The sequence below is a fragment of the Aethalodelphis obliquidens genome, unplaced genomic scaffold (assembly GCF_003676395.1).
Source record: "Aethalodelphis obliquidens isolate GAN/ISIS:26980383/991018 unplaced genomic scaffold, ASM367639v1 scaffold11, whole genome shotgun sequence".
Lineage (NCBI taxonomy): Eukaryota > Metazoa > Chordata > Mammalia > Artiodactyla > Delphinidae > Aethalodelphis > Aethalodelphis obliquidens.
The window spans coordinates 39,287,370-39,314,290 of record NW_020837955.1 but is presented as its reverse complement, the minus strand read 5'-3'; the positions used below and the strand labels follow the sequence as shown (position 1 = coordinate 39,314,290).

General features: G+C 43.4%; 1 protein-coding gene across 3 annotated transcripts in view; it reads left to right on the top strand.

Annotated features, from left to right (window-relative positions):
* Positions 1–26,921, top strand: part of DHX32 (DEAH-box helicase 32 (putative)) — a 51,082-nt gene that overhangs the window by 19,832 nt on the left and 4,329 nt on the right. For all 3 annotated transcript variants that reach the window (XM_027112915.1, XM_027112917.1, XM_027112916.1), the window contains 7 exons: positions 1,854–2,047; positions 7,747–8,119; positions 13,178–13,423; positions 14,891–14,990; positions 15,083–15,241; positions 25,748–25,939; positions 26,576–26,725. In XM_027112915.1, the coding sequence (XP_026968716.1) occupies positions 1,854–2,047; positions 7,747–8,119; positions 13,178–13,423; positions 14,891–14,990; positions 15,083–15,241; positions 25,748–25,939; positions 26,576–26,725 (1,414 nt within the window). The remainder of the gene's footprint in view (positions 1–1,853; positions 2,048–7,746; positions 8,120–13,177; positions 13,424–14,890; positions 14,991–15,082; positions 15,242–25,747; positions 25,940–26,575; positions 26,726–26,921) is intronic.

The window sequence follows — 26,921 nt, the reverse complement described above, 5'->3', positions numbered from 1 at the left end:
AAATGGCACAGGAGCTCAGACTTGAAGGGTAGGTCTCATCCGTTCAACCCATTTTACAGGAAAGGAAACTGAAGCTTAGAGAAATGGTGATTTACAAATAACAACCTAATGGCACACCAGGTCTAGAACTCCTGACCTTGGTCACTCGTGATATACCTCGATTCCAGATTTCCTGAGTGTAGCGTGTTAAATGTTCATCTTTCATGCAACAAAGTTATTGAGGAAATAATTGCTGATTAGTTTTCAACCTGTTGACAAGGCGGACACTCATCTTGAAATAGAGGAACTACGTTTACACTTCTAATCATCGGGAATCTGCAGTCTGCAGCAGGTGTTCATTTTGGAGTTACTTGATTTCTAGTAAATTACGTTTATTTTTCAAGTTATAGCATTAAAATCTAAGAATTCGGGCTTCCCTGGTGGCACAGTGGTTGGGAATCTGCCTGCCAATGCAGGGGACACGGGTTTGAGGCCTGGTGCAGGAAGATCCCACATGCCGCAGAGCAGCTAAGCCCGTGTACCACAACTACTGAGCTCGCGTGCCACAACTACTGAAGCCCGTGCACCTAGAGCCCACGCTCTGCAACAAGAGAAGCCACCGCAACGAGAAGCCCGCACACCGCAATGAGAACCCCGCTCGCCGCAACTAGAGAAAGCCCGTGCGCAGCAAGGAAGACCCAACGCAGCCAAAAATAAATAAATAAATTTTTTAAAAATCTAAGAATTCCACGATGGGTCTAGTAAATAGCAAATCTGAAGATAATTAAAAATGCTGAAACTTTTAAATACCTTGGATCTGTTAAAAAACACTCAGAATGATTTGTTTTAAAAATACATGTAACAAAGCATAACTTACTGACAGTGCCCTAAGATTCCAGCATACAAATGAATTCAGTACTTTCTACTATAATAATTCTTATGCAAATGAACTATTTAAAATCAATTGAACCATAATACATTTTCAGTAAAAGGATTTAAAAATAAATAACTCAAGAGCAGCCTTGGAATTGGCTCTTCCCAAATCTGGATGGATTGGTTAATTATCTCGCTGAGCTTAGTTTTCATTGTATTTAGATGATAAATGCCAGTGTATTTTAGCTTTTATTGCCAGGGAAATGTAAAGTAGGCTTATCTGGTTACTTTGTTATGGTCATTTAGATTTAAATGTAAATGTTTTAATTTTGAGCTACTATTTTTCATCTAAATGCTATTTAATATTTATATTGCTTAAAGCATAGAAGTTGATACCAGGGCTTCCCTGGTGGCGCAGTGGTTGAGAGTCCGCCTGCCGATACAGGGGATGCGGGTTCGTGCCCCGGTCCAGGAAGATCCCACATGCCGCGGAGCGGCTGGGCGCATGAGCCATGGCCGCTGAGCCTGTGCGTCCGGAGCCTGTGCTCCACAACGGGAGAGGCCACAGCAGTGAGAGGCCCGCGTACCGCAAAAAAATAAAAAAATAAAAAGTTGCTACCAGAAGCCATATCTTTGATGGTGCTTTCTTTTAACCAGAAAGAAAATAATAATCTTAAATACATTAGTCTTTTCAGAACAGCTGAGGTTAAAAGAATTTTTTTTTACTTTGCCTTTTATTTTTATCTTCCTTTTTTTCATCTGGGAGTCTAACTTCTACAGTCCCTGCTAACTCCTGTTTATTCCTAACTTTATTTACTAGTACTAACTCTGCATAAACACAGATTCTTCAGTTTCACCAACTAAGCTGTAATGCAGCCCACCAGTGATTCACTGGTGGAAGAAAACAACTCATTTATAAGATGAACCCTTGGAGGTTTTTTGGTGGTGGTGGTGGTGTTTTCCTAGCAGGGCTGATCCTGTCTCATTTGTCCCCGTTAAAGGTTCCTCAGTGGTGTGCTGAATATTGCCTTTCCATCCACTACCAGCACGGGGGCGTGGTGTGCACACAGGTCCACAAGCAGACTGTGGTCCAGCTCGCCCTCCGGGTGGCAGACGAAATGGATGTTAACATCGGTCATGAAGTCGGCTACATGATTCCTTTTGAGAACTGCTGCACCAGTGAAACGATCTTGAGGTTGGTTTGGGGGGCTTTCATCTGCTGTACCTGATGACTCCTGGCTTGTCCTCTGCGATCCTAGAAGAGCGTATTCTTGCGTTCTCTGCTTTACACACCTGTAACGTGTGATAATAGTAACTCGTCTCTCTGTCACCAGCCTGACGTGCACCAGTCATTTTCCCACCTTGGCACCGTCAGGGATTCCTTGTCTAAACTTCTTCCGTATCTCCCCATAATCCTCAGGAAAAAGTCATGACTTGTTAGGTTGGCCCCAAAGACCTTCAATCTGTGCTTCTGGAGCTCCGCCTCATAGTGGGTCCATATGCGTTGTCAGTGTGCCAGCTGTGTCGACACACGTGGTTCTCTGTGTGCCATGTACCTTGACACATGGTCTTCCCTCCACATGGAATGTCTGTGCCTCTTCCGGGCTTGGCTAATTCCTCCCCGTCATACAAGATCCCACGCAGAGGTCACCTGCTCCAGGAAAGCTTCCCTGACCCTCCGCAGTGTAAATTAGAAAACTCTCTGCTGGGCTTCTGTAAAACTTGGTCTCGGCCTTCATCATGGCAGTGTAGGTCAGTGTTTTTCAAACTCTAGTTTTGAGATTCTTACAGGTTCCAAGGACCCTTCTCAGTAGCGACCACAGTTCTGAGATTTCCTTTCCACAGTGGTTTCCAAGAGCTTAACAGAAGGAAAAAGAGAAGTGGAAAAAATCACTGCTCTGGGCCAGTTTCTCAAGCAGTTTTCTATCATAGCCATCATTGAAAGTGAGAGTATCTTATGGCACCTTAAGGAAATGGTCAAAGCTGCTTGCAGCCAAAGATGACCATCTCAAGGGCTTCAGCTGTCCCAGGCACTGCCTGACTGCCCCAAGGTCTGAGGAGACAAGTGTCTCAGCCTCAGTGTATCTGCGTGTCTCTAACCCACTTGTGGGGCACACCAGAGTGCCCTGGCACATCACTGGGGACGTCTTACGCTAGTGTAACAGGGATGCTATGACACAGCATAGCAGAGTACAGTATAGCAGGGATGGTTTTTGCATACTCGTATCCCCGGCATCTGACATGCTTGTCCCATGGAGGACGTTTAACACACTTGATAACAGAAGGAAAGACGAGTGCCTGGTCCCAGCTGGCTGCTGCAGACTCTGGTGCAGTTCTTCTCCCATTCAGAAAGCCTGTGTAACTCATTTGGTTTGTACTAAGCTGCTTTTAACATTTTTCAAATGTTATCTTCAAAAATAGAGGACCTTGGGCTTCAGGCTGGTGTTAAGCCATAGGGAAGCTTTCGCTCAGTAGCACTATGACTTGAACTTCTTGAATATATGTAACCTTCTGTTATTCTAGCCGTGATGTCCCCGAGTCACTGTATATGTTTATAAATTATTTATTATGCAAATGGTCCAATAGTGATACAGATAAACGTAAAAACCTCCCTGCTTTTGGGAACTCACAGACTAGTTGGAGAGTTGGACAGGACAGGACATGCAACCCTGAAAGGGTGAAGGATCCCCACGCCTAGCAGATTCATTCTTCATCCTCTACATTTTGAAGTGACCTCTCAAGTGGTCATGGTTTTAATTAAAGGATGGACTAGACTTTGGAAACCTGAACTAGACTTTCAAACCGTTTGAAAAGGACTCTTGGATGTAGTCACTTTTAAAATGAAATCTTATGATGTTTTTATCTTATTGACATGGATCGTGTGCATATACATATATATACATTTTTTTTTAGAAAGTCATAGAGGTAAATAATTGTGGAGTAAACCAATCATGTTGTCAGAGTAGGTCAAAGACACATCTCACCTTTTTAAGCATCTCTTATGTGTTGGGACTTGGCTTTCATTGCTTTATGGTGAAAACCCTGCAAGCATTCAATCCTAGCAGCCAAAGGAAGGACTACAGTTTCTGTTGAAAATTTTTTTTAGCTCTTATCTGCATGTAGCGTTCCTTTCTTAATGTAGAAAATAGCCTTCAGGTGTGGAGGAGCTGAACCGCAGGTACACCTTAGAAGGTGGAGGGAAACTAGCAGCCTCCTTTGGCCACTGCGGGTTCTGGTTCCTTCTGCCTCTGCCGGGCTGCCCGGCCGTCTCATCTTTACTTTACAGTCACTCTTGTTGCTGGGATGCTGCACTTTCCACCCTGACATCCCCCAACCAGTGCAAGAGTCAGCAGATGGTCTGATTTATTGCTACCAGTGTTTGAGTTTCAGCAAAGGGGCCAAAGGTAGTGAAAAGCTCTATATGATCAGAGAAAAGAAAGTCGTCCCTTATTTTCCTCCTAATGCTCTGTGCTCTGAAGAGCAGGCGGCGTGGCTGTAAAATGAGGGTCTCAGCCACCCACCCACCTGTCACCTTGCACAAGTCCCCCCGCCTCTCTGCTTACGCTTCCTCGTCTGTGAAACGCGGTGGTTGACACACCAGCTCGCAGGGTTGTTGTGAGGACTCGGAGCTGCTGCCCGCGACTGGTGTATGGGAGCGCGATGCATCTGTTAGCGATTTGGGTGATTTGGGTGAAAAGGTAAATTCCGGCTGCGTTCATTTCCTTGGAGACACATGCTAGCCATAATTTTTGATAAGCTCAGATTGAATAGCTATTTAAATAAGAGGATCTAAGGATGGCTGTTGATCATAGAAGGTAGTGTTCTGTGTTTGATATTGTCTTTTTCATTTTCTTTGTAACTCCTTAGCATCTAGTCTGTTGGGTACGTAATAGGTACTTACTAAATATAATCTTTATGCCACTACCATTTTTCTGGATTCTATATAGAACAGCTTAGTTCTTCTTTAAGCTTTTTTCTGGCCTTTTTCAAAACAGTGGATACCCGAATATTATATACCTAAAATAGTCTTTCTGAACTAGATATCACAATATCTTGTGGAAGTGACATACATTTCAAATATGAACCCTCTAGAACACTGAATTTTTTAGAAATTACTCAAATTTTTAAGGTCAACTTCAATACATATAATTTCAGAAAATATTAATAGAACTTTCCTATATTCTTAGCTTTCAAAATTTCAGTCTTAAGAATTTAGAATATAAATTACATTTCCAGGGACTTCCCTGGTGGCGCAGTGGTTAGGAATCTGCCTGCCAATGTAGGGGACATGGGTTCGAGCCCTGGTCTGGGAGGATCCACATGCTGCGGAGCAACTAAGCCTGTGCACTTCAACTACTGAGCCCACGCTCTAGAGCCTACGAGCCACAACTACTGAGCCCACGCACCACAACTACTGAAGCCCGCGCGCCCTAGAGCCCGTGCTCCATAACACGAGAGGCCACCACAATGAGAAGCTCGCGCACCGCAGTGAAGAGTAGCCCTTGCTCGCCACAACTAGAGAAAGCCCGCACGCAGCAACAGACCCAATGCAGCCAAAAATAAATAAATAAAAATAAATTTAAAAAATAAATTACATTTCCAAAATGTATCCATCTTTTTACATAGTTATCTGGAACAGTATTTTCTTAAGCACTGTACACATGATCTTATTAATATAAAGGTAAGAAATAGATCTCTGTCTTACATAGAAAACTGGAGGTTTGTATGGTAAGTTTTAGGGTGGATCCTTAGTATTCCCTTAGTTTCATATAATCATTTGGAAGGCCAGGTCTAGCTTGCTGAGTCTCGTAGAGTTTTAGGTGAGTCACATCTTCTCCCTTTTTAATTAAGGCTGGATGTATTTACATAACACACACACCTCCTCTGTCTGGCAGAGAGAAAGCATTTCTTCCTATCAGATAAGTGCTTAGATGAGTTTTGCTCAGAAGGGAATAACATTAAGGAAGTAGCATAGATTAAAACAACTTGTTTTCAGACAAGAGTCAATAGTACTTATTATATCATACTAATTACCCTCAGCAGCAGATGACCTGAAACCTAGATTTTGGATGCATCTCTTTGTTTGCATCTTGCACAAAGTATAATATTGTAGTATTCAATATATTTTCTTAAGTTTGAGAAAAGGAATAATCAGCAACTTATCATTACCCTTTTGGTAAGACAGACACAGAATGAGAACAAGTGTAGGAGTAAAGGCAGAGAGCAAATGTTCTGATCTCGTCAAGGTGCAGGGAGGGAGAACATGGGCTGTGTTACCAATCCATGGCAGCCAAGGGACCCGTCTTTATAATGTGACAGTGGCGTGAGATGTAATAGACACTCAGGCTTAAATCTTGACTCTCTCTGTCTTTATGACTTTATGCAGGGTACTTAACCTTTCTGAACCTGTTTCCTCATTTATAAATAATGGGGTAGTAATGTCTACCTTGAAGATTTATTCTAAAGGTTAAATGAGAACTATTCTATCAGCACAATGCCTGGAGCACACTAGGAACTTACAAATGTTTTCTCCTTTTTCTTTCTTCCTTGAAAAGGGTTAATTGAGGACTGTTTCAGCGTCTCCAAGACCACCCCTAGGTTTGATGATTTGCTAGGAAGACTCGTAGCATTCAGTATATAGTTAATCCACAGCTCAGATTTACTGAAGTGAAAGGATACAGACCAAGTCAGCAAAGGGAAATGGTGCGAGGCGTGAAGTCCAGAGGAAACCAGGCGCAGGCTTCCGAGAGCACCTCCCAGTGGACCACCTGAGATATGCTTCGTTCCTCCAGCTGTGAGTTGTAGCAACGAGTTTAAGGAAACTCATTAGAGACTGTGCCCAGGTATTTACTGGGGACTGGTCACATAGGCACCCTCTGCCTCCTACTGTATTCTAAAGTTCCATACTCCCAGAAGGAAAGCAGGTTAGGCCATATTACAAACAGTAAGCATCAGTTCTGGGAATGGTGAGAACCCTCCCAAATCTAGGTTCCCAAATGCCGGCCAAGGGCCAACCTTGCAAGCAGGCCTTTCTAAGAACAGCAGTTTCAGACCTGCCGTAGACAGGGACACATAAAATAAATACCTTAAATGGGTAGAAAACTTATGAAATTGGTTTCCTCAAGGAATAATATAGGCAGAGATGTAAATAGTGTCAGAAAGATGATGTTTTTATGGTGCTGGATGACTAATAGGTATTTATTTTTACTATTATTTTTAAACACACCCCAAACACTACTGGAAATCCATGAAAATCACTAATGACCCGTTCCTCCTCCAGGAACGTTGCCCTCAAATAGGTGGCTACTTTTTAGATGCTTTCGTGTGGTTATTATTTGGACGACATTTCCAACTCGTTGATGCTAACACCCTGGTGACGTCATCTCCCACAATGTGCCACTGACAGAGTCCTACTAGTGGACTCACTGGGCCGTGAGCCTGAGAGAGGGCAGTCCTCTGTGTATCCTTCCCTTGAAGTGTGTGCTCTGACTCAAAATTCTTACATTGATGGAATGGGGGGAGCTCTTACCGGACAAGGGTATTTTGCTGAATTACGTTTTTTAAAAAAGCTCAGGGCAAATGTTAGATGTAGCTCTTGTTAATATCTGTAATGAACATGTAAGGCAGAGGTCTGGAACCTAGGGCTCAGGGATGGTCTTTAGAGGGTCTGTGAACACATGGAAACTGTGCTTAAAATTTGTTCATGTGTACTTTTCTATTTTGAAGGCCTGTAGATTTTATCAACTTGAAGAAATCTTGGCCCCCGATAAAGATTTAAACTCCTGATTTAGACAAAAGGATATAGGAAAGGGATATTTTGTTGTTTATGTTAGGATTTTTTTCATATGATTTTCTTCATGAGAGTATTCTAACCTTCATGTTTCTTCCTTGTAGGTATTGTACTGATGACATGTTACAGAGAGAAATGATGTCCAGTCCTTTTCTGGGTAGCTATGGGGTCATCATCTTAGATGATATTCATGAAAGAAGCATTGCAACTGATGTGTTACTTGGACTTCTTAAAGATGTTTTACTGGCAAGACCGGAACTGAAGCTCATAATTAACTCCTCACCTCACCTGATCAGCAAACTCAGTTCTTATTATGGAAACGTGCCTCTCATAGAAGTGAAAAATAAGTACCCAGTGGAGGTTGTGTACCTTAGTGGGGCTCAGAAGGAGTCTTTGGAGTCTATTTTACGCCTTATCTTTGAAATTCACCACTCCGGTGAGAAGGGTGACATTGTAGTCTTTCTGGCCTGTGAACAAGTAAGTAAGTAATATTCATTCTAACCTAAGAGAGTAATAAGTTTACTTATTGGGAACCTTTTAACCTTGTTGGGAACCTTTTAATAACTAATGTACAGGTTTCAGTTTACTAATTAACTGATGGAACTGCTATTTGGTTCCATCACACCTCTTTTTTCATACTTTAGAAGAATCCTTGATATAGAGTAAGTAAAACCTACGCTGAAAGGCAAACAAGGAAGTGCTTCTAAAGGCAGGAACTGGGGACTTCCCTGGAGTTCCAGTGGTGAGGGCTCTGTGCTTCCATGGGTTCGATCCCTGGTTGGGGAACTGACATCCCACAAGCCACAGCATAAATACATACATACATACATACATACATACATACATACATAAACAACCAACCAACCAACCAACCCAGGAGCTGTTCTGAAACACAGAATGGGGGTGGGGAGGTGGGGACTCTGAGGAATTTCTGGGGGTGATCTCCAGAGCCGACCTCCTTCCATGGGATCAGGTGAGATCCTGGGCTGCCCCGAAGGCTTGCTGTGAACTGTCTCAGTAGAGAAGACACACTCATCTCACACTCACGGCCACCTCCCTCATGGCAGGCGCATGTGCTGGAGATGCGGGACATAAGCTAAGTCCTCCGCATAGAGTCAGGGAACAAAAAAGTACCCACAATGTTCCTACAGCAGTCAGTGGAGTGTTAGGCAGGAAAATATAATTTATAGCACAGTCAGAAGGCTATTTCCCTACACTTTTCTTAAAAAGATGAATGAGAAAAATGTTCACTTCGATATCTGACAATGTCTTGCAAAAGAACAATGGGAAATGTACAGCTGAGCGTCTCTTTTTGCTTTTATAGAGTCAAGGTGTCATTTGGGGTTGCTTTTTTTTTTTTAATGCAGTTACTGTGGCCCTGCTTCTCTCTCCACTGCTCTGCGGACCAAATCTAAAAGCCTCCAGAATCTCAGGAGTTAGACCTTCCTTCTTAGAGACTGATTTCCTGGCCTTTTTCCCCTACCCGTCATCTCACTCAGAGAGTAAAAAAAGCACTGGCTTTTAGACCATGACCCAGATATGTAGTAATTCCAGTGATTAAACAGAAACCAAAAGGAAATTGTATGATATTGGCTGAGCCACCAGCTGAACAAAGACAAGGACCTCAGCTCTCTACCAGAGCCTTGTCTTAAGTATTCACACGCCTTCACAAGTACCTTCAGGAGTATTTATTCTGCTTTATACTCAAAGCATAAAGGATGACTGATCCTTTAGTTTGGGGAACTTTAGACAGTTTTCTCACAACTTAGATTTTATCTGTTTCCATAAAGAAAGTAATTTAGAATCTCAAATATATGATAACTACAGCATATTTTCCATTTTTCCTGTGTAGATTATACACAGTTTCTTGAATAGTAAATCTTCTACTGATTACAGTGATTTATTCTATGATCATTCCCTAGTCCCGCATGATTCAAGATACTCAAGAAAGTCCTGAGGGAAGTAACAAAATGATTAAGGAGACAGAAGAAGGATTTATGAAAACAATTAGAGGTTCTCAGTATAACTGGCTGAAGCCTAAGGGAGGGAGGAATGGCAGAATTAAAAGAGTCTGAAACATTTGAAAGTTAGAATTGCCAGGTGAAAAGAAGGCATACATTTCGGGGTGGATCGGGTGGGGGACAGTATAATGAAGACTGATAGAATGAGTAGTCATCTTTAGTCAGAGTAACCAAAAATGCCAAAATGGATTTTTGAAAAATAAAGCTCATAACAGAATTGGGGGTCATATTTGATTCTTAAAGTATTTGATTCTTACAAGTTTCATATAAGCTCTAATTAATGGCATAGTGACTTCTGAATTGTCAGACTTTAGAAGATGCATTTTTACCTAGGATAGTGGTAGAAACTGTAAAATCCACAGGGCTTAGAAAATTATATAATCTTCCTTGAAGTCAGACCAGAAAGACATTTCCTATTAAGAAACCATCAGTCCTGAAAGTCATGAACGTGACGGTGTAGTGAAAGCTCCGGGCGGATTTGGCAGTTCTGAGCCTCCGAGAATGAGGATTCGTCATTTTGGCAGGAGCTGCTGCTGTGGCCCGGGTCCAGCACTGGAATCTCTGTGGGGGGGTGGTTCTCCTTGTCCAGAGGCTCCCAGCAGGCTGCCCAGCGGGTGGGGCAGCAGTTCTGCGGGCTGGAGCATACCTTCTCTGGGAACCAGTGTTTTTCCTCACAATTCAGCCCCAAATTCCACAGGTGTTATCTGGGTTTCTTTTCCCCATCTGCCACCTAAAAAGCGGAACATAGTTCAGTATACACTGATGGACTTTTTTCTTTTTTACTACTTATGTCAGGGTTAACACTCTCCTATGGTCTCGTAATTCGTCTTTTGGAAAGTTTTGTCTTGCTCCGACATCCATGTTAACAGCTGTTGATCATTTTTCCCCATGCTGTTTGAAGCTTTCTTGATTTCTATATAAAACTTTAAAATCTGCCATGGCAACTGAATGTCATAGGAAAACAAACCCAAGCCGTCTGACTGAAGTGTACTAACGGTCGCTTTTTCTCTTAGGAAATCGGTTTAAAGTTGCAGAAACACGCTCATGTTTGGCTTGGTGAACATTAGGTGCCTCACATTTTCTCGCACTGCTCACTTAGCCCCTCACCTGCTGTGAATACCCGCAACTGCGCGCTTCCCTGGCTCTTGTGCTTAATTGAGGCTTGGAGCCCTGCATGTTTACAGTGTGTTGTTCCTTATCACTTCACCATCTTGTAACCTGAAAAAAAAGTGAAATAGATTAAATAGAAAACGAATTAAGGTTAATGACACTATCTAGCCAGATTATTGAGCAGCTTGAAGCTGTCACAAGGAAGATGCTCTCAGGTTGAAGGTTTTCTTGTGAAATGTTCCACCTAGTTGCGGGCCTTTCATTTGGGGGCAGATATCTTCCTTCAGTGCAGGTTCCTGTGTTTTCCTGAGTTTTGCAGGTATTGTAGGAAAGCCCCACACACGTAAATGCTCTGAATACATTGAATAGGAAAGAAATGAGTGAACAGTTTGAAGCACCGAATGAATATTTTAAGTACTTTTTTTAAATTCTGAAGATTATGGCCTCAAAGTTTTCTGTCAGCTTGAGGAATCTAAACTAGGTACAATATTTCAGTGCAGTGTGAAGGTTATTTGGATTAGAAATTTGTGAGTGGGTGGCTGGAATCGAATCTTCTCTTTCAGCTCCAGGGTAGCTGTGGAGGGTGAAGTACCAACGTGCAGAGGTTACCACCTGCCACCCAGGAGGAATGTGTGAATGTCCTGTGCAGGGAGACGCAGCTCGAGGACTTGTTCTCCTCCGTAGAAATTTCTAAGCTTTCCTCACTTAAAATGATGACATGATTAGAATTATAAAAATTGGAAGAAATAGCTTTGTTCTGATTATTCCAGCTGACAATTTTTCATTCATTACGGTCAATAATCCTGCTCTTCGCTTGGTTGAAAACAAAAATCTGCCCCAAGTAAACCAACCCTGCAGAAAAGGGGAGTGTGAACAGGAGAAGGTACCGGGATAACTGCTGTGTGGACCCCAGGGGGCAGCCTCTGCCCTGCTTCCTGGGGGCCTCTCAGCAGCTCAGGAATAACCTTCATATAGCTCACCCGAGGTCTCACTATTTTTCTAGGCAGATCTGTCCACCTACAAAGCCCTTGAGTTAGTTCAATCCCACTATACAGGTGGCGGGGAAGGAAGGAGAGGTGAGCTGGAGCACTGGACAGTGGACTCAGACTTAACAGTCATGGGAAGGCATCTTTTTACTCAGATTTTTAGTGAAATCTAATGTATGTAATGAAATGAAATGGGGCTTCTTCCATCTGGTAGTTAGTTAGGCCCTTAAAAAAATAGAAATTTTGGAAACAAATTTAAAAGGAGTAAGAATTACATTAAGTGACATCTTTTTTATATGAGGTCCTAAAAATCTGGTTGTGATTTGAGAAATAGAAAAGTACTGAAGGGCTTCCCTGGTGGCGCAGTGGTTAAGAATCCGCCTGCCAATGCAAGGGACGCAGGTTCGAGCCCTGGCCCGGGAAGATCCCACATGCCGCGGAGCAACTAAGCCCGTGCGCCACAACTACTGAGCCTGCGCTCTAGAGCCCGCGAGCCACAACTACTGAGCCCACGTGCCACAACTACTGAAGCCCGCGTGCCTAGAGCCCATGTTCCACAAGAGAGGCCACCGCAATGAGAAACCCACATACCACAATGAAGAGTAACCCCCGCTCGCTGCAACTAGAGAAAGCCCGGGCACAGCAACGGAGACCCAACGCAGCCAAAAATTAATTAACTAAAAAGTACTGTGTAAAATGTCTTGCTTTTTGAGCATTTTACACCAATATACTTACTTGTTTGTGGTTTTAGGGCACATAATTTACTCTTTTATTCAGTATATTTGACAATGAAGCATTTTTAAAGAGTATTTCTAAATTCCTGAATCTTGCAAATATATAAATAGCAGTGAATATTTCCTGCCTATTTCATTGCATTTCTGCTTTTTTTAAAGTGCTAATGGGTAATAATAGTTTTCAAGATGACCCAGATTAGAGACCCTGATTGTGGAATGTGTATGTATATATGCTTCTATTGGAAATCTAGAAATTGTTTTAGAGTTCTTAGTTCTGCCACCATTAAAGCACAGTGATGCATCATCACTGATGTGAGAGTAACTTTTATTCATCTGTCATTGTCAATGGATATGAGAAGTTGCACCGAGCTAGAAAAATAGCAGGATGAATGCATAAAGGCAAAGACAGTACATTTCACAAGAGGAAAGCCATTTTGGACTAAAAGCACTGAAATTATTATTATTATTAGCATTGAAATTATTTATAAATTATATTTAACTTCCCCAAAGACATGTTCTTACGCAGTTATACCTCCTTTTCATAGTTAACGATACCTATAGAAAACACAAGTATTTCTTTCCCTGTATACATTATGCAGCTTTTGCCTATAGTTTTATATAATTTGGAGAAAGTTGTTCGTAATGTACTTTATTCTCATGGATGATGTTATTCTTTTACTTTAGGATATTGAAAAAGCCTATGAAATTATCTGTCAAGAAGGATCTAACTTAAACCCAGATCTTGGAGAGCTGGTAGTTGTTCCTTTGTATCCAAAAGAGAAATGTGCATTGTTCAAGCCAAATGATGAAACAGAAAAAAGATGCCAAGTTTACCAGAGACGAGTGGTGTTGACAGCTAGCTCTGGGGAATCTTTGATCTGGAGCAACACAGTCAAGTTTGTTATTGATGTCGGGGTGGAGAGAAGAAAGGTAATTATTGTTGACGCGGTTAAGTAGACTGCTGCTAATTGTCTTGGGCTCCCACCATTTTACTGACCAGAAAGTGAGGAGGAACTATATGATCTGGGGATTTCTCTGTATTTGGCCATGTGTACAAAGAAGAACTATTGCATCCAGTAACAAAAGTCTTGAGCACATGTAACTGCCTGTCATTAGCAGGTTGATAGTCTGGAAACAAATTAAATTGGTTGAGGGGCCAGAGGAAAAAGTTTTAAGGAAAGACAACTACTAAAGCAAATTACTTGACTCCTAAACAGATCTTTTCTTCTGTACATCCCTTGGGTATTTTTGGTAGCCCCTTTATCAAAGTAATTAGCATCTCCCCCCAGGTAATTTACTAGAAATTAGTTTCAAGTACACTGAGTTTAATTTTTGCAAATTTTGGCTTTATAGTTGACATGATAAAATTGCATCCTAAATTTTATAAAAAGTCTGTATATTTTTAATCACTATCTTTAAATTAAAAATTAGGGGCTTCCCTGGTGGCGCAGTGGTTGAGAGTCCGCCTGCCGATGCAGGGGACGCGGGTTCGTGCCCCGGTCCGGGAAGATCCCACATGCCACGGAGCGGCTGGGCCCGTGAGCCATGGCCGCTGAGCCTGCGCGTCCGGAGCCTGTGCTCCACAACGGGAGAGGCCGCAGCAGTGAGAGGCCCGCATACGGCAAAAAAAAAAAAAAAAAAAAAAGTTAGGAAAAATGGAAATAGGATATCTCAAACTCTCAAAGACAGTGGGACTTCAGAAATCATAGCATTTAAACTGAAAAGAATCTACCCAAGTATTGATCCATTTACCATTATTAGATGTTATATAGCTTTTACCCCTCCAGGAAACTATGGGTCTCTTAAATATCCTTGTTTACTGTGACAGAGCAATTCCAGCCATTAGGAAGGTTCCCTTGGAACCAGTTTGGATTGATCTTATTGAATTAGTCCACCATTCAGAGAACCCAGGGTTATTACTTACCTTTAAACTACGCCTGAGAAAAATCACTGTTAGTGCCATCTGCAGTCTTTGTGTTAGCTGATAGGACTGGAAAAGCCCAGCATATGTGATAAAGATGAGACCCCTGGGATCACAGTCAATTTGAACAGAACCTTGAGGAAATGCAGCACTGTCAGTTGATCATCCTTTTCTCCATGCGGCACGCGAGTCAGCGGTACAGCGCTTTGAGAAGTGGCATTTGTATTTCAGCAGATGATACAGAGCTCCCATATTTATTGAAGCTACAATGAAAGCAGACAACCCTTAAATCCATTTATCAAAGCTCTTGCCGTTTCCATCTCAAGGCAAGTGAAACAATAATAAATATTGTACAGAAGAAATGAGTAGCAGAGCCTTTCGTGAAGTAAAGTGTGCAAACAGCAGTCACTTCAGGGCCGGCGAGCCTGCTACATCTTGAGTGAGCTGACGCTAAAGATGCTGTCTTTCGTTTAAAGGTGTACAACCCTAGAATAAGAGCAAACTCGCTCGTCACGCAGCCCATCAGCCGGAGCCAAGCAGAGATACGCAAGCAGATTCTCGGTTCATCTTCTCCAGGTAGCGCTGCGGACCCCAAGCCCAGCTCACGCTAAGTTCCTGTCCGGAGGCAACACAGAAGCATTAAAACCATCTTCCTTGGTTTCTTCTAGGAAAACTTTTCTGTCTGTACTCTGAGGAGTTTGCCTCCGAAGACATGCGGCCACTTAAGCCAGCGGAAATGCAGGAGGCCAACCTAACCAGCATGGTGCTTTTTATGAAGAGAATCGACATCGCGGGCTTAGGCCACTGTGACTTCATGAATAGACCAGGTAGCCGTGTGCCCGCGGGTCAGCAGGCGCCTGGCTGAGCCTCACCCTCGTACCTCTTGCCCGTCCCCAGTCCTAAGAGCAGTGGCCCTTGGTGGTGCAAGGAAGCCCGGGGCTTTGCTTTGTCCTGAAGCGCTTTCCCCACGAGAGGTAAACACTCTCTAGAGTAATTTTCAAAATGAAAAAAAAAAAAGCTACCCTCTAGGACATATCTGTTCTGACATTGGAGAAGTGTCTGCCCTTGGCCACTTTAACATAGGGAGATGGGGCCAGGCCAGTAGAAAGCCGGTGGGGCGGGGGATAGTGGAGTACAGGGGTGTGAGGCCGAACTGAACACAGGAGGATTCTTGGCAGCGTTAGTGTTTCTCGGTGGGAAAACTTGTAGGCAAAGGGCCCTTCCTCATGAATCACACCGTCACCTGGGGAAAACCCACTCAAAGTTCACGCCTTTGTAATTAAGGGTAAGTGGAGATATGAAGGGGGTACGGTTGTTAAGCAGAAGACTGAGGCCTTAGAATTACAGTCTGAGCGTCTGTCTCCTGGGGAGCTCCCCCCTGCCCTCAAGTTCACTGAGGAGGGCCCTCCACCATGGGAGGGGTGCTGGCTTCCTCCCCGCTAGTATCAGACCTGGCCGGGACCTGGGCTGCTCCCGCGGAAACCACCGGGATGCTGAACGGAAGGCTAAGGAAACTTAAGGGCAGGCGCTCCTACCGTGTGAGGAGGCTCCCAGAGCCGCAGCCTGCTCCCTGCCGCCCAGTCCCAGCCCTGTTTACTCTGGAACTGCTGCTTCCTTCCCAACCCGCAGCTTAGCTTCACTGCAACTGAGTGGGTATTCGAGTCCCTGTATAATGTTTTCTGGTTTAAGTACTGATTGCCCTTCAGTAGATGTTTAGTTTTCATTTGTGCATTAATAAAAGAGAACATCCTTAATTTTTTCCACACATTAGGCCCATGGTTAAAATTTTCACTGTGTTTATCAAAGGGGGTGATTGGCAATGTATTCATCTTAGTGTTGTGATATCCATGGCATTTATCAAATTTGCATGAGAGAGCAGTCAGCCAAAAGACCTTGTAAGCAGAGTGTACTTAAAATGGAAACTAGAATTTCTACCGTTTTGCCGTGCTTTGTCTCAGTTCCTATGTTTTTCAGTCATTTTGTCCAGTGGTGCCATTAGGATTACAAGCCCTTGAGAAATACAGGTTATATCAGAGTTACGCTTCCTCAAATATTTCTTAAAATAGCGCATAGACTTTGGAGTAGGTGAAGGAAGAGGAGGGTCCCCTAAGAAAGCTAACCTTTGACATGAAAAGGTAGAAGAGAAAATAGAGTGTGGACACAGGTTCTCATCACAAGGAGAGCAGCCAAGTGGACGGTCCAGGACTCCAAGCCTGGATGGTCCTGAGGGGCGGTGTCAGGACCTCACCTAGAAGTCACGACAGGGGCCCATGCTCCTCAGCAGCGCCCAGTCCTTCCCTGGAACCGCAGGGAGTTTTATATTGAAGCTCTCCCAGTAAACACTTTGGAAAATCAATTACTTTGGGAAACTCTTTGGAATCGAACGTTTTCAACCGACTCTTCCCCAGAGGAGCAGTGGAATCTCTAGGAGGAAAGGGTCCAGGTGAGCTCCTATCTCATCTAAGACTGATCTCCTTCCTCGGGAGCCACCGCCTCCCTTGGAGCTGTGTGTTCTTGCAGGAAAAGTGTTGCTGTTCTCCAGCGGGAGCTCAGAGGCCTGTGGGAAAGAGAGGCCTAAATCGAATGCATGTCAAGTAGGCCTTGGCATTGAGGTTCCTGGGGAGATTAGCACATCGCCTGGAGAACCGCCAAGTAGTCCCAGCCGGACGCCCGCCTCTGAGGATGCTAGCCAGCTCGGCTTCAATAGAGCTTTTCCACCCGAGAGAAGGTCCCAGAAAAGGCCCGGCCCCTTCCTAACTAGCTGCAAGGATGAGTATGCTAGTGATAATTATACCTTGAGGGAGTGGCTTGGAGGAAAGAAACAGTCATAGGATGTGATGTAAGGTGGTAAAGTATCCGTAGCAAACTCAGGCTGAGTGCATTTTTCTTTGATAGCAATGGCCAGAGTGACAGGACTGTGGCAAGTTAGAAAGGGTGTGGGCAGGGGCCTGGGGGTGGGGGGCGGAGGGGGCGGGGAGGGCTGGGGCCCCGGGGTGGGGGGCCGGGGAGGGGGACGGTTGGTGCAGCCCAGAAAGGCTGGGAAACCCGGGCTGCAGGATTCCTTTAGCTGTGATCCCTTAACTCTCAAGTAGTGAAGCCACTCTGCTCCTGGCTTTCACTCTGGCCCCTGAGAAAAAAGGAGTCTAGAAGGTGAGGGTGTGTCACTTGCATCCATTTCTCCCGTCTTTCACCGCTGACCCCAGGGCTTCTGTCGTTGGCCGGCCAGTCACCACTCGAGGCCACCCCCTGAAGAAACAGGTTTCAGTTTTGAAAACTGCTCACCTCTTAAGCCCAAGCAGCACCACGTGTTGATTGCCTGGGCACCTTCTTGTCATGATAGTCGCTGTTTGGTGGACTAGCGTGAAGAGAGAAGAGCAGGCCCTGTAACGTCGAAGATTTTCAAAAGCAAACGGCAGACCACAGCCGTGCAGAGGAGTTCCCGTGTCTCTCAGTGGTCACCCTCTGCTGCTCACTCCATGGTGCTTAGAGCTGATAACGGGGGACAAAAGGGTGAGGGTGACAATTTATTTTTGTCCCCTGACAGTACGCACATAACTATTTTCTGCTGTGCTTGGGGAAATGTAACTGTGGATTAACCTGACTCATCGTTTTGAAAGAAAAAAAAAGACGATGCTTGCAGCTGCTGCATATAACTCCTCTTGTAAATGAAATACGCAGATGAAGCAGACCTGCCGCCCTTCTCAGGACTCGCGTAACAGGAGGATAGAGGGTCTGTCCTCTTGTATTATGGGGGTTATTAAGAGGTTCAAATGAGATTATTTATGCAGAAGTGCTCTGTGTACCGTGTAGGGTAGGAGGTGGGCACGTGCCAGCTTTTGTGAGCAGGTCCTTGTGAAATTAAGTGAAACAGAGGCCTTTCCTTTCTCTCCTCTTCAGAGCCAGACTCTTAATCCTATTCCCTAAAAGTCCCAAGACTACTGAGAATCTACACCGTCCAACCAGCACCATCTCGATTCTTCCGTTTCTCCCCTCTGTGGGCTCTTTACTTCAGTGCACACAGTGCCCAAGCTCCAGTCCTAAAACCCACCGGGCCAGAAACTTCATCTGCTCCCGCCCTGTCCAGCGGTCACTCTCTTTCTCCATGTCCATCTGTATATGTGTACGTGTGTGTAATTCACATGTGTACGAGGCACACAGCAAGCCTTGTGTGAGCACAGCTATCCTCCTTCCCCGGGCCAGCTTCGTCCCTGCCTTTTCTAAGTCCCAGTGTCACTTTGATACACTCTTCCTTTGTGACAGAATTTCTGATGTATAGAAGAATTCTGGGTGCCAGTGCCAGTAATGCCACTCAAACTGGCATAAGCCAAAGGGCGTTGTGATAAGGAACTTGGGGTGTCTTATGAAATCCAAGACGAGAATGTGGCAGTGCCTCAGGGACACCTAAGGACAGAGGCTTGAACAGCACTGGTGCTCAGCTTCTCGCCTCTGTCTCTTGGTTCTTCTCTCTCCTGCTGAGTGCCTGAGTAAACGTCCCCGTGACGGGGAGGGGAACAACCTGTGATTCCTGCTATGTGACATCTAAAATTTTGGTAGACTTTTCAAGGCCATGGGAAAGATGCCGTGTGGGGCCGTTGATTCTGGCAATGACACAGCAGAGCCTTGGACTCCTCATCTGACCTGCACTCTTGCTTAGAATCAGCACTGGGTCAGTCCCTCCCTCCGAATGGTGGACTTAACCCTTGTTCCAGATTAATGGCCTCTTTGTTTGTGAGCAGCCGTTCTGCAGATACTGTGGCAGGAAAACGCAGATTCAGTATTGGAGCCTGGCATTTGGGGTTCCATGGAAAAAGGGCACCATAACGAAATTGTGATAATAGCCCTGCAAGTTACTATGAGTGATGGCACTGGGGGAGGTGTGTGACCTTGTAGTGAGCTCCTACAGGGAGTACAGCTGCCATTGGCAATAGAACTTAATAAAAATGATGATTTGTTCATATTGAAATTGCCTTTGGAATAAAGCAGTGTGATTTTGCACTGCTGTAAAGAAGAGGCCTCACACTAAAACATTTATATTCCATTTGTAGCATTATTTCCCATGGATTACACTTAAATAGCACTGCCATAAAGAACCCTCATCTAAACCCTTCTGCTTTTATCTAAGACAACTTTATGGGCCATACTGGGGAGATGTCTTAAAATGTAGAATGTAATATTAGCAAATCCTATTCAGTTATTTATTATTATTCCTTCACCTGTATAATCTGCATTCATTAACTTGTTCTTTCTAATATAATAAAACCCCAAGAACTTCCTTTCTTTATTTGGTGTTCAGACCGAGAGCTGAATCATGACGTTATGTCCGTTAGTAACTCTGTGTGCAGCCAACTCAACTCCAGGACATAAAAATGAGAAGTAGGTGCCCTTTGGGGACAGAGGCTGGCTGTTAAGCCAGATGGGCTTACAGGGACAGTTGCCAGAGATCCTGTAACTTACAATGCAGCAGCTTGGCTGATTTATGGAAACTGGTTTCCACACAACTTTCAGGAATTAACTTTGTGCTCCCAGTGCCCTCCTGCTCTGTTTAATCTGAGATGCTTATTTCTGCTGCTGCTTCTTGCACCTTCTCTGGCATGTCAGCTGTTACTTTTTTTTTTTCCCCCCAATCTTATGCTCAGTTAAGTTTTTCTATTGTGCTGTTTGTTGAACAGAAATCCTTAATTTTTAAAAAAATTTTTTAATTTTATCTTTTTATACTGCAGGTTCTTATTAGTCATCAATTTTATACTCATCAGTGTATACATGTCAATCCCAATTGCCCAATTCAGCACACCACCATCCCCAGCACACCGCAGTTTTCCCGCCTTGGTGTTCATACATCTGTTCTCTACATCTGAGTCTCAACTTCTGCCCTGCAAACCGTTTCATCTGTACCATTTTTCTAGGTTCCACATACATGCGTTAATATACGATATTTATTTTTCTCTTTCTGACTTACTTCACTCTGTATGACAGTTCTAGATCCATCCACGTCTCAACAAATGACTCAATTTCATTCCTTTTTATGGCTGAGTAATATTCCATTGTATACATGTACCACATCTTCTTTATCCATTCGTTTGTCGATGGGCATTTAGGTTGCTTCCATGACCTGGCTATGGTAAATAGTGCTGCAATGAACATTGGGGTGCATGTGTCTTTTTGAATTATGCTTTTCTCTGGGTATATGCCCAGTAGTAGGATTGCTGGGTCATATGGTAATTCTGTTTTTAGCTTTTTAAGGAACCTCCATACTGTTCTCCATAGTGGCTGTATCAATTTACATTCCCACCAACAGTGCAAGAGGGTTCCCTTTTCTCCACACCTTCTCCATCATTTGTTGTTTGTAGATTTTCTGATGATGCCCATTCTAACTGGTGTGAGGTGCTACCTCATTGTAGTTTTGATTTGTATTTCTCTAATAATTAGTGATGTTGAGCAGCTTTTCATGTGCTTCTTGGCCATCTGTATGTCTTCTTTGGAGAAATGTCTGTTTAGGTCTTCTGCCCATTTTTGGATTGGGTTGTTCGTTTCTTTAATATGGAGCTGCATGAGCTGTTTATATATTTTGGAGATTAATCCTTTGTCCGTTGATTTGTTTGCAAATATTTTCTCCCATTCTGAGGGTTGTCTTTTCATCTTGTTTATGGTTTCCTTTGCTGTGCAAAAGCTTTGAAGTTTCATTAGGTCCCATTTGTTTATTTTTGTTTTTATTTCCATTACTTCAGGAGGTGGATCAAAAAAGATCTTGCTGTGATTTATGTCAAAGAGTGTTCTTCCTATGTTTTCCTCTAAGTTTTATAGTGTCTGGTCTTAAATTTAGGTCTTGAATCCATTTTGAGTTTATTTTTGTGTATGGTGTTAGGGAGTGTTCTAATTGCATTCTTTTACATGTAGCTGTCCAGTTTTCCCAGCACCACTTATTGAAGAGACTGTCTTTTCTCCATTGTATATCCTTGCCTCCTTTGTCATAGATTAGTTGACCATAGATGTGTGAGTTTATCTCTGGGCTTTCTATCTTGTTCCATTGATCTATGTTTCTGTTTTTGTGCCAGTACCATATTTCTTGATTACTGTAGCTTTGTAGTGTAGTCTGAAGTCAGGGAGTCTGATTCTTCCTGCTCTGTTTTTTTCCCTCAAGACTGCTTTGGCTATTCGGGGTCTTTTGTGTCTCCATACAAATTTTAAGATTTTTTTTTTCTAGTTCTGTAAAAAGTGCCATTGGTAATTTGATAGGGATTGCATTGAATCTGTAGATTGCTTTGGGTAGTAGAGTCATTTTCACAATATTGATTCTTCCAATCCGAGAACATGGTATATCTCTCCGTCTGTTGGTATCATCTTTAATTTCTTTCATCAGTGTCTTATAGTTTTCTGCATACAGGTCTTTTGTCTCCCTAGGTAGATTTATTCCTAGGTATTTTATTCTTTTTGTTGCAATGGTAAATGGTAGTGTTTCCTTAATTTCTCTTTCAGATTTTTCATCATTAGTGTATAGGAATGCAAGAGATTTCTGTGCATTAATTTTGTATCCTGCAACTTTCCCAAATTCATTGATTAGCTCTAATAGTTTTCTGGTGGCATTTTTAGGATTCTCTATGTGTAGTATCATGTCATCTGCAAACAGGGACAGTTTTATTTCTTCTTTTCCAATTTGGATTCCTTTTATTTCTTTTTCTTCTCTCATTGCCATGGCTAGGACTTCCAAAACTATGTTGAATAATAGTGGTGAGAGTGGACATCCTTGTCTTCTTCCTGATCTTAGAGGAAATGCTTTCAGTTTTTCACCATTGAGAATGCTGTTTGCTGTGGGTTTGTCGTATATGGCCTTTATTATGTTGAGGTAGGTTCCCTCTATGCCCACTTCTGGAGAGTTTTTATCATAAATGGTGTTGAATTCTGTCAAAAGCTTTTTCTGCATCTCTTGAGATGATCATATGGTTTTTATTCTTCAATTTGTTAATATGGCATATCACATTGATTGATTTGCATATATTGAAGAATCCTTGTATCCCTGGGATAAATCCCACTTGATCATGGTGTATGATCCTTTTAACGTGTTGTTGGATTCTGTTTGCTAGTATTTTGTTGAGGATTTTTGCATCTATATTCATCAGTGATATTGGTCTGTAATTTTCTTTTTTTGTAGGATCTTTGTCTGGTTTTGGTATCAGGGTGATGGTGGCCTCATAGAATGAGTTCAGGAGTGTTCCTTCCTCTGCAATTTTTTGGAAGAGTTTGAGAAGGATGGGTGTTAGCTCTTCTTTAAATGTTTGATAGAATTCACTGTGAAGCCATCTGGTCCTGGACTTCTGTTTGTTGGAAGAATTTTAATCACAGTTTCAATTTCATTACTGGTGATTGGTCTGTTCATATTTTCCATTTCTTCCTGGTTCAGTCTTGGAAAGTTATACCTTTCTAAGAATTTGTCCATTTCTTCCAGGTTGTCCATTTTATTGCATAGAGTTGCTTGTAGTAGTCTCTTAGGATGCTTTGTATTTCTGTGGTGTCTGTTGTAACTTCTCCTTTTTCATTTCTAATTTTATTGATTTGAGTCCTCTCCCTCTTTTTCTTGATGCGTCTGGCTAATGGTTTATCAATTTTGTTTATCTTCTCAAAGAACCAGCTTTTCGTTTTATTGATCTTTGCTATTGTTTTCTTTGTTTCTATTTCATTTATTTCTGCTGTGATCTTTTTGATTTCTTTCCTTCTGCTAACTTTGGGTTTTGTTTGTTCTTCTTTCTCTAGTTCCTTTAGGTGTAAGGTTAGATTGTTTATTTGAGATTTTTCTTGTTTCTTGAGGTAGGCTGGTATAGCTATAAACTTCCCTCTTAGAACTGCTTTTGCTGCATCCCATAGGTTTTGGATCATCGTGTTTTCATTGTCATTTGTCTTTAGGTATTTTTTGATTTCCTCTTTGATTTCTTCTGTGATCTCTTGGTTATTTAGTAACGTATTGTTTAGCCTCCATGTGTTTGTGTTTTTTATGGGTTTTTTTCTCTGTAATTGAATTCCACCATTCTGTCTTCCAGATCACTTATCTGTTCTTCTGCTCAGTTATTCTGCTATTGCTTCCTTCTAATGTAGTTTTCATTTCAGTTATTGTATTGTTCATCTCTGTTTGTTTGTTCTTTAATTCTTCTAGGTCTTTGTTAAACATTTCTTGCATCTTCTCGATCTTTGCCTCCATTCTTTTTCTGAGGTCCTAGATCATCTTCACTATCATTATTCTGAATTCTTTTTCTGGAAGGTTGCCTATCTCCACTTCATTTAGTTGTTTTTCTGGGTCTTTATCTTGTTCCTTCATCTGGTACGTAGCCCTCTGCCTTTTCATCTTGTCTACCTTTCTGTGTATGTGGTTTTTGTTCCACAGGCTGCAGGATTGTAGTTCTTGCTTCTGCTGTCTGCCCTCTGGTGGATGAGGCCATCTCTGTTACTTTTGATTTCATGGCTCACTGATGGCTCGGACTCTTTTTCTAAATAGCCCATCTGTTTACTTCCCGGGACTGTGATTTCTCAAGGTCTCATCCTTGCCCCAGGGTCTCCAAATGAACAAGGAGTCCACCAGTGCTCCTGGCTAGTGCCCTGGAGAGGCCAAGGGGTCAGAATCCAAGAACGGAATCCCGAGGCCACGCTCTTCTCCGTTTTAAATCTTGACAAAAGAAACCAAAAACAGGGACGTTCAGCTTCTTTTCTCCATGGTGGGGTGAAAGCCACACCCGAGTCCTCTAGCAGATGCCTGGGTTCTCTGCAGGCTTTCTCACAGCCCCCCTCAGCCCAGCACTACTTGCTTTCACAGTAACTGATCTTTCACCGGCAAATCACGTGTCAGAGGTGGAGGCCAGGCCCGTTCCACGCTCTCTCCTCCAGCAAGAGGCCTGGGGATGTGAGGAGCCGCATGCAGCACCGGGGGTCCTTCCCCAGCCCGCAGCGGGATCTCTCCCAGTGTTCCCAGGTCTCTTGATGGGAATGGGGGGACTTTATCAAATCTGAATTTGGGACTGGCTTTTGAGTTACACAGTTTGCTTGAAATTTTGAGAAATAGCTTAGTGGTCAAAGTTTGGGCAGCAAATAAGTAAATTTGTACTGTTCATTACCTTGAACTCCCAGCTACAAGGAGGTTAAACTGCTTCCCAGGTCCCCACAGGCTCTGTCTCCCGCCTGCCAGGAACATGTTGGAAGTGAGACAAGTGAAAGCCGTTGAGTAGCTCATAAATCCTTCGTTTCTGTGGTAGAACAATCCAGCAGCTTCAGGCTGTGTGATTTGCTTCTTTGTGAGGCCTGGTGAAAAACACATGTATCCATTTTAATGTGACTTTATTTTGCAAGGACAAGGAGAATACCTCACTTTGAATAAATGGATTTATCTTTGTAGGTGGCTATTAAGCATATATAATAAAACTACACCATTATTGATGTCATATAAACTTATAAGGGAAATAAAGGGATGGAGAAAATCAGCCTTTGGTCCTTACTTGTACTGGCAGATAGCTCTTTCAGCATCCTTGTCTACCATTTCTGTCATCTGGGTCAGTTTCAATTGGTTTGTTTTTCTCTTTATTATGGGATATATTTTCCTGCTTCTCATGCCTCATGATATTTGTTGGATGCTAGACATTGTCCACTTTACTGGGTTGGATACTGGGTATTTTGTATTCCCGTAAATATTCTGGAGCTTCGTCCTGGGTGGCAGAGTGATCCTTTCAGGTCTTGACTTTAGGATTAGTTAGGTGGCACTGGAACAGTGTACATGTGGGGTGTAGTTATTCTGTGTTCCCCCCCCCCGCCCCCAGAGTCCCACGAATCATGAGGCTTTGCAGCCTGGCTGGTGGGAACGGCCGTATCTGGATCCCGTGTGAGCACCGGGTGCTGACCCTCTGCTCTTCTGGATGGTTCCTTCTCTGGCCTGGAGTGGAGTGAATGGGCCCTGCTGACTGACTGAGGGGCTCTCGTACATCCTCTGAGTCCTTGCTCTAGAGCTCTCTCCTCTCAGGAGGTCCGACCTGCAGGCTTTGGCCACCTTAGTCTCCCCGGACCCTCAGCACCCTCTCCATAATTCGGGGAGTCTGGCAGCTCCCCTTGGGTCCCCTCCCAGCACCGCAGCCTGGAAACGCTCTCAAGGCAGTACGCTGGGCAGCCCTCAGGCTTACCTCGAGGTGCCCCCCTCTCAGGAATCACTGTTGTTCGTTGCCTGACGATCTCTGTCTTGCGAACTCTTGTTTCATATATTTTGTTCATTGTTTGGTTGTTTTGTGTGGGAAGGAAAATCCAGTACCTGTTACTCCATCTTGGTTGTATGAGACTTTGTAATTATTAATTTTGTCTCTTCCCTATAGCACCGGAAAGCTTGATGCAGGCTTTGGAAGACTTAGATTATCTGGCAGCACTGGACAATGATGGAAACCTCTCTGAATTTGGAATCATCATGTCAGAGTTTCCTCTTGACCCACAGCTCGCCAAGTCTATCTTAGCATCCTGTGAATTTGACTGTGTAGATGAAATGCTAACAGTCGCTGCCATGGTAACAGGTATTCCTTCCACGGCTCTTTTGTACTGTGTATCTGCAGCAGGTATAGATTTAAATGAGATCCATTTGAAATGATAATGAAATATTTTAGTAGTTTGAAAGTGTAAAGTTATAAGAATTGCCTTAATATGAAAAAATCTAAATAAAAACCCAGTGAATTTCTTAAAGCAGACAGGTGATAGCATACCGAGTTTGCTTTTGTTGAAGTGATCGGCACAGATCAAGAAAAGCGTGTCACGTGTGCGTGTTTTATTTCCTACCACCTCATTCATCTTGGTTTATAGGTTTTAATTGATTCTTTTACTGGCAGGACAAACCAAAGGCTATGCTGCATTAGGACCTGAGTTCTAATCCTGTCCCTGGACCAGGGGCTGTAATATTTACAAGCAGGGTGTCCGCTGTGCTGAGCAGACCTGAGAAAAGCTAACACACAGGAGTAAGAAGCACAAGATGACGGCTCACCCTACAGTTCTCTGATTTCTATGTAAACAGGATAGCATGTTATTCACAGAGAAAGACAGGAGCAGGGCTACAAACAGCAGTGAGCCCCCATCCGTTTCCCCCCCGCCCCCGCAGCCTGTCGTGCTAAAGAGCACATCTCATTATTGCTGACCTTCTGCCCTTTTGCATCTTAAAGCTCCTAATTGCTTTTCGCATCTGCCCCGGGGAGCAGAGGAGGCCGCCTTGTCTTGCTGGAAGACGTTCTTACACCCTGAAGGAGATCACTTCACCCTCATCAACATTTACAAGGCCTACCAGGACATGGCTCTGAATTCCACCAGCGAACGTAAGTGAACGCTTGGCCTTCTCACAAATTACCTCCCAATTCCACCTTTCCTTCCCCAGACGAAGCTGGGTTGTTATTCGTCCAACACCCTTTGTCTCCAGCCCCCTTGGTCATTTGAGTGGGATGGTGCTTGAGGCCCTCAGGCACCTGCAGGTGAGCGGTAGAGACACGCCTCCTGCGCCCACAGAGGGCAGGC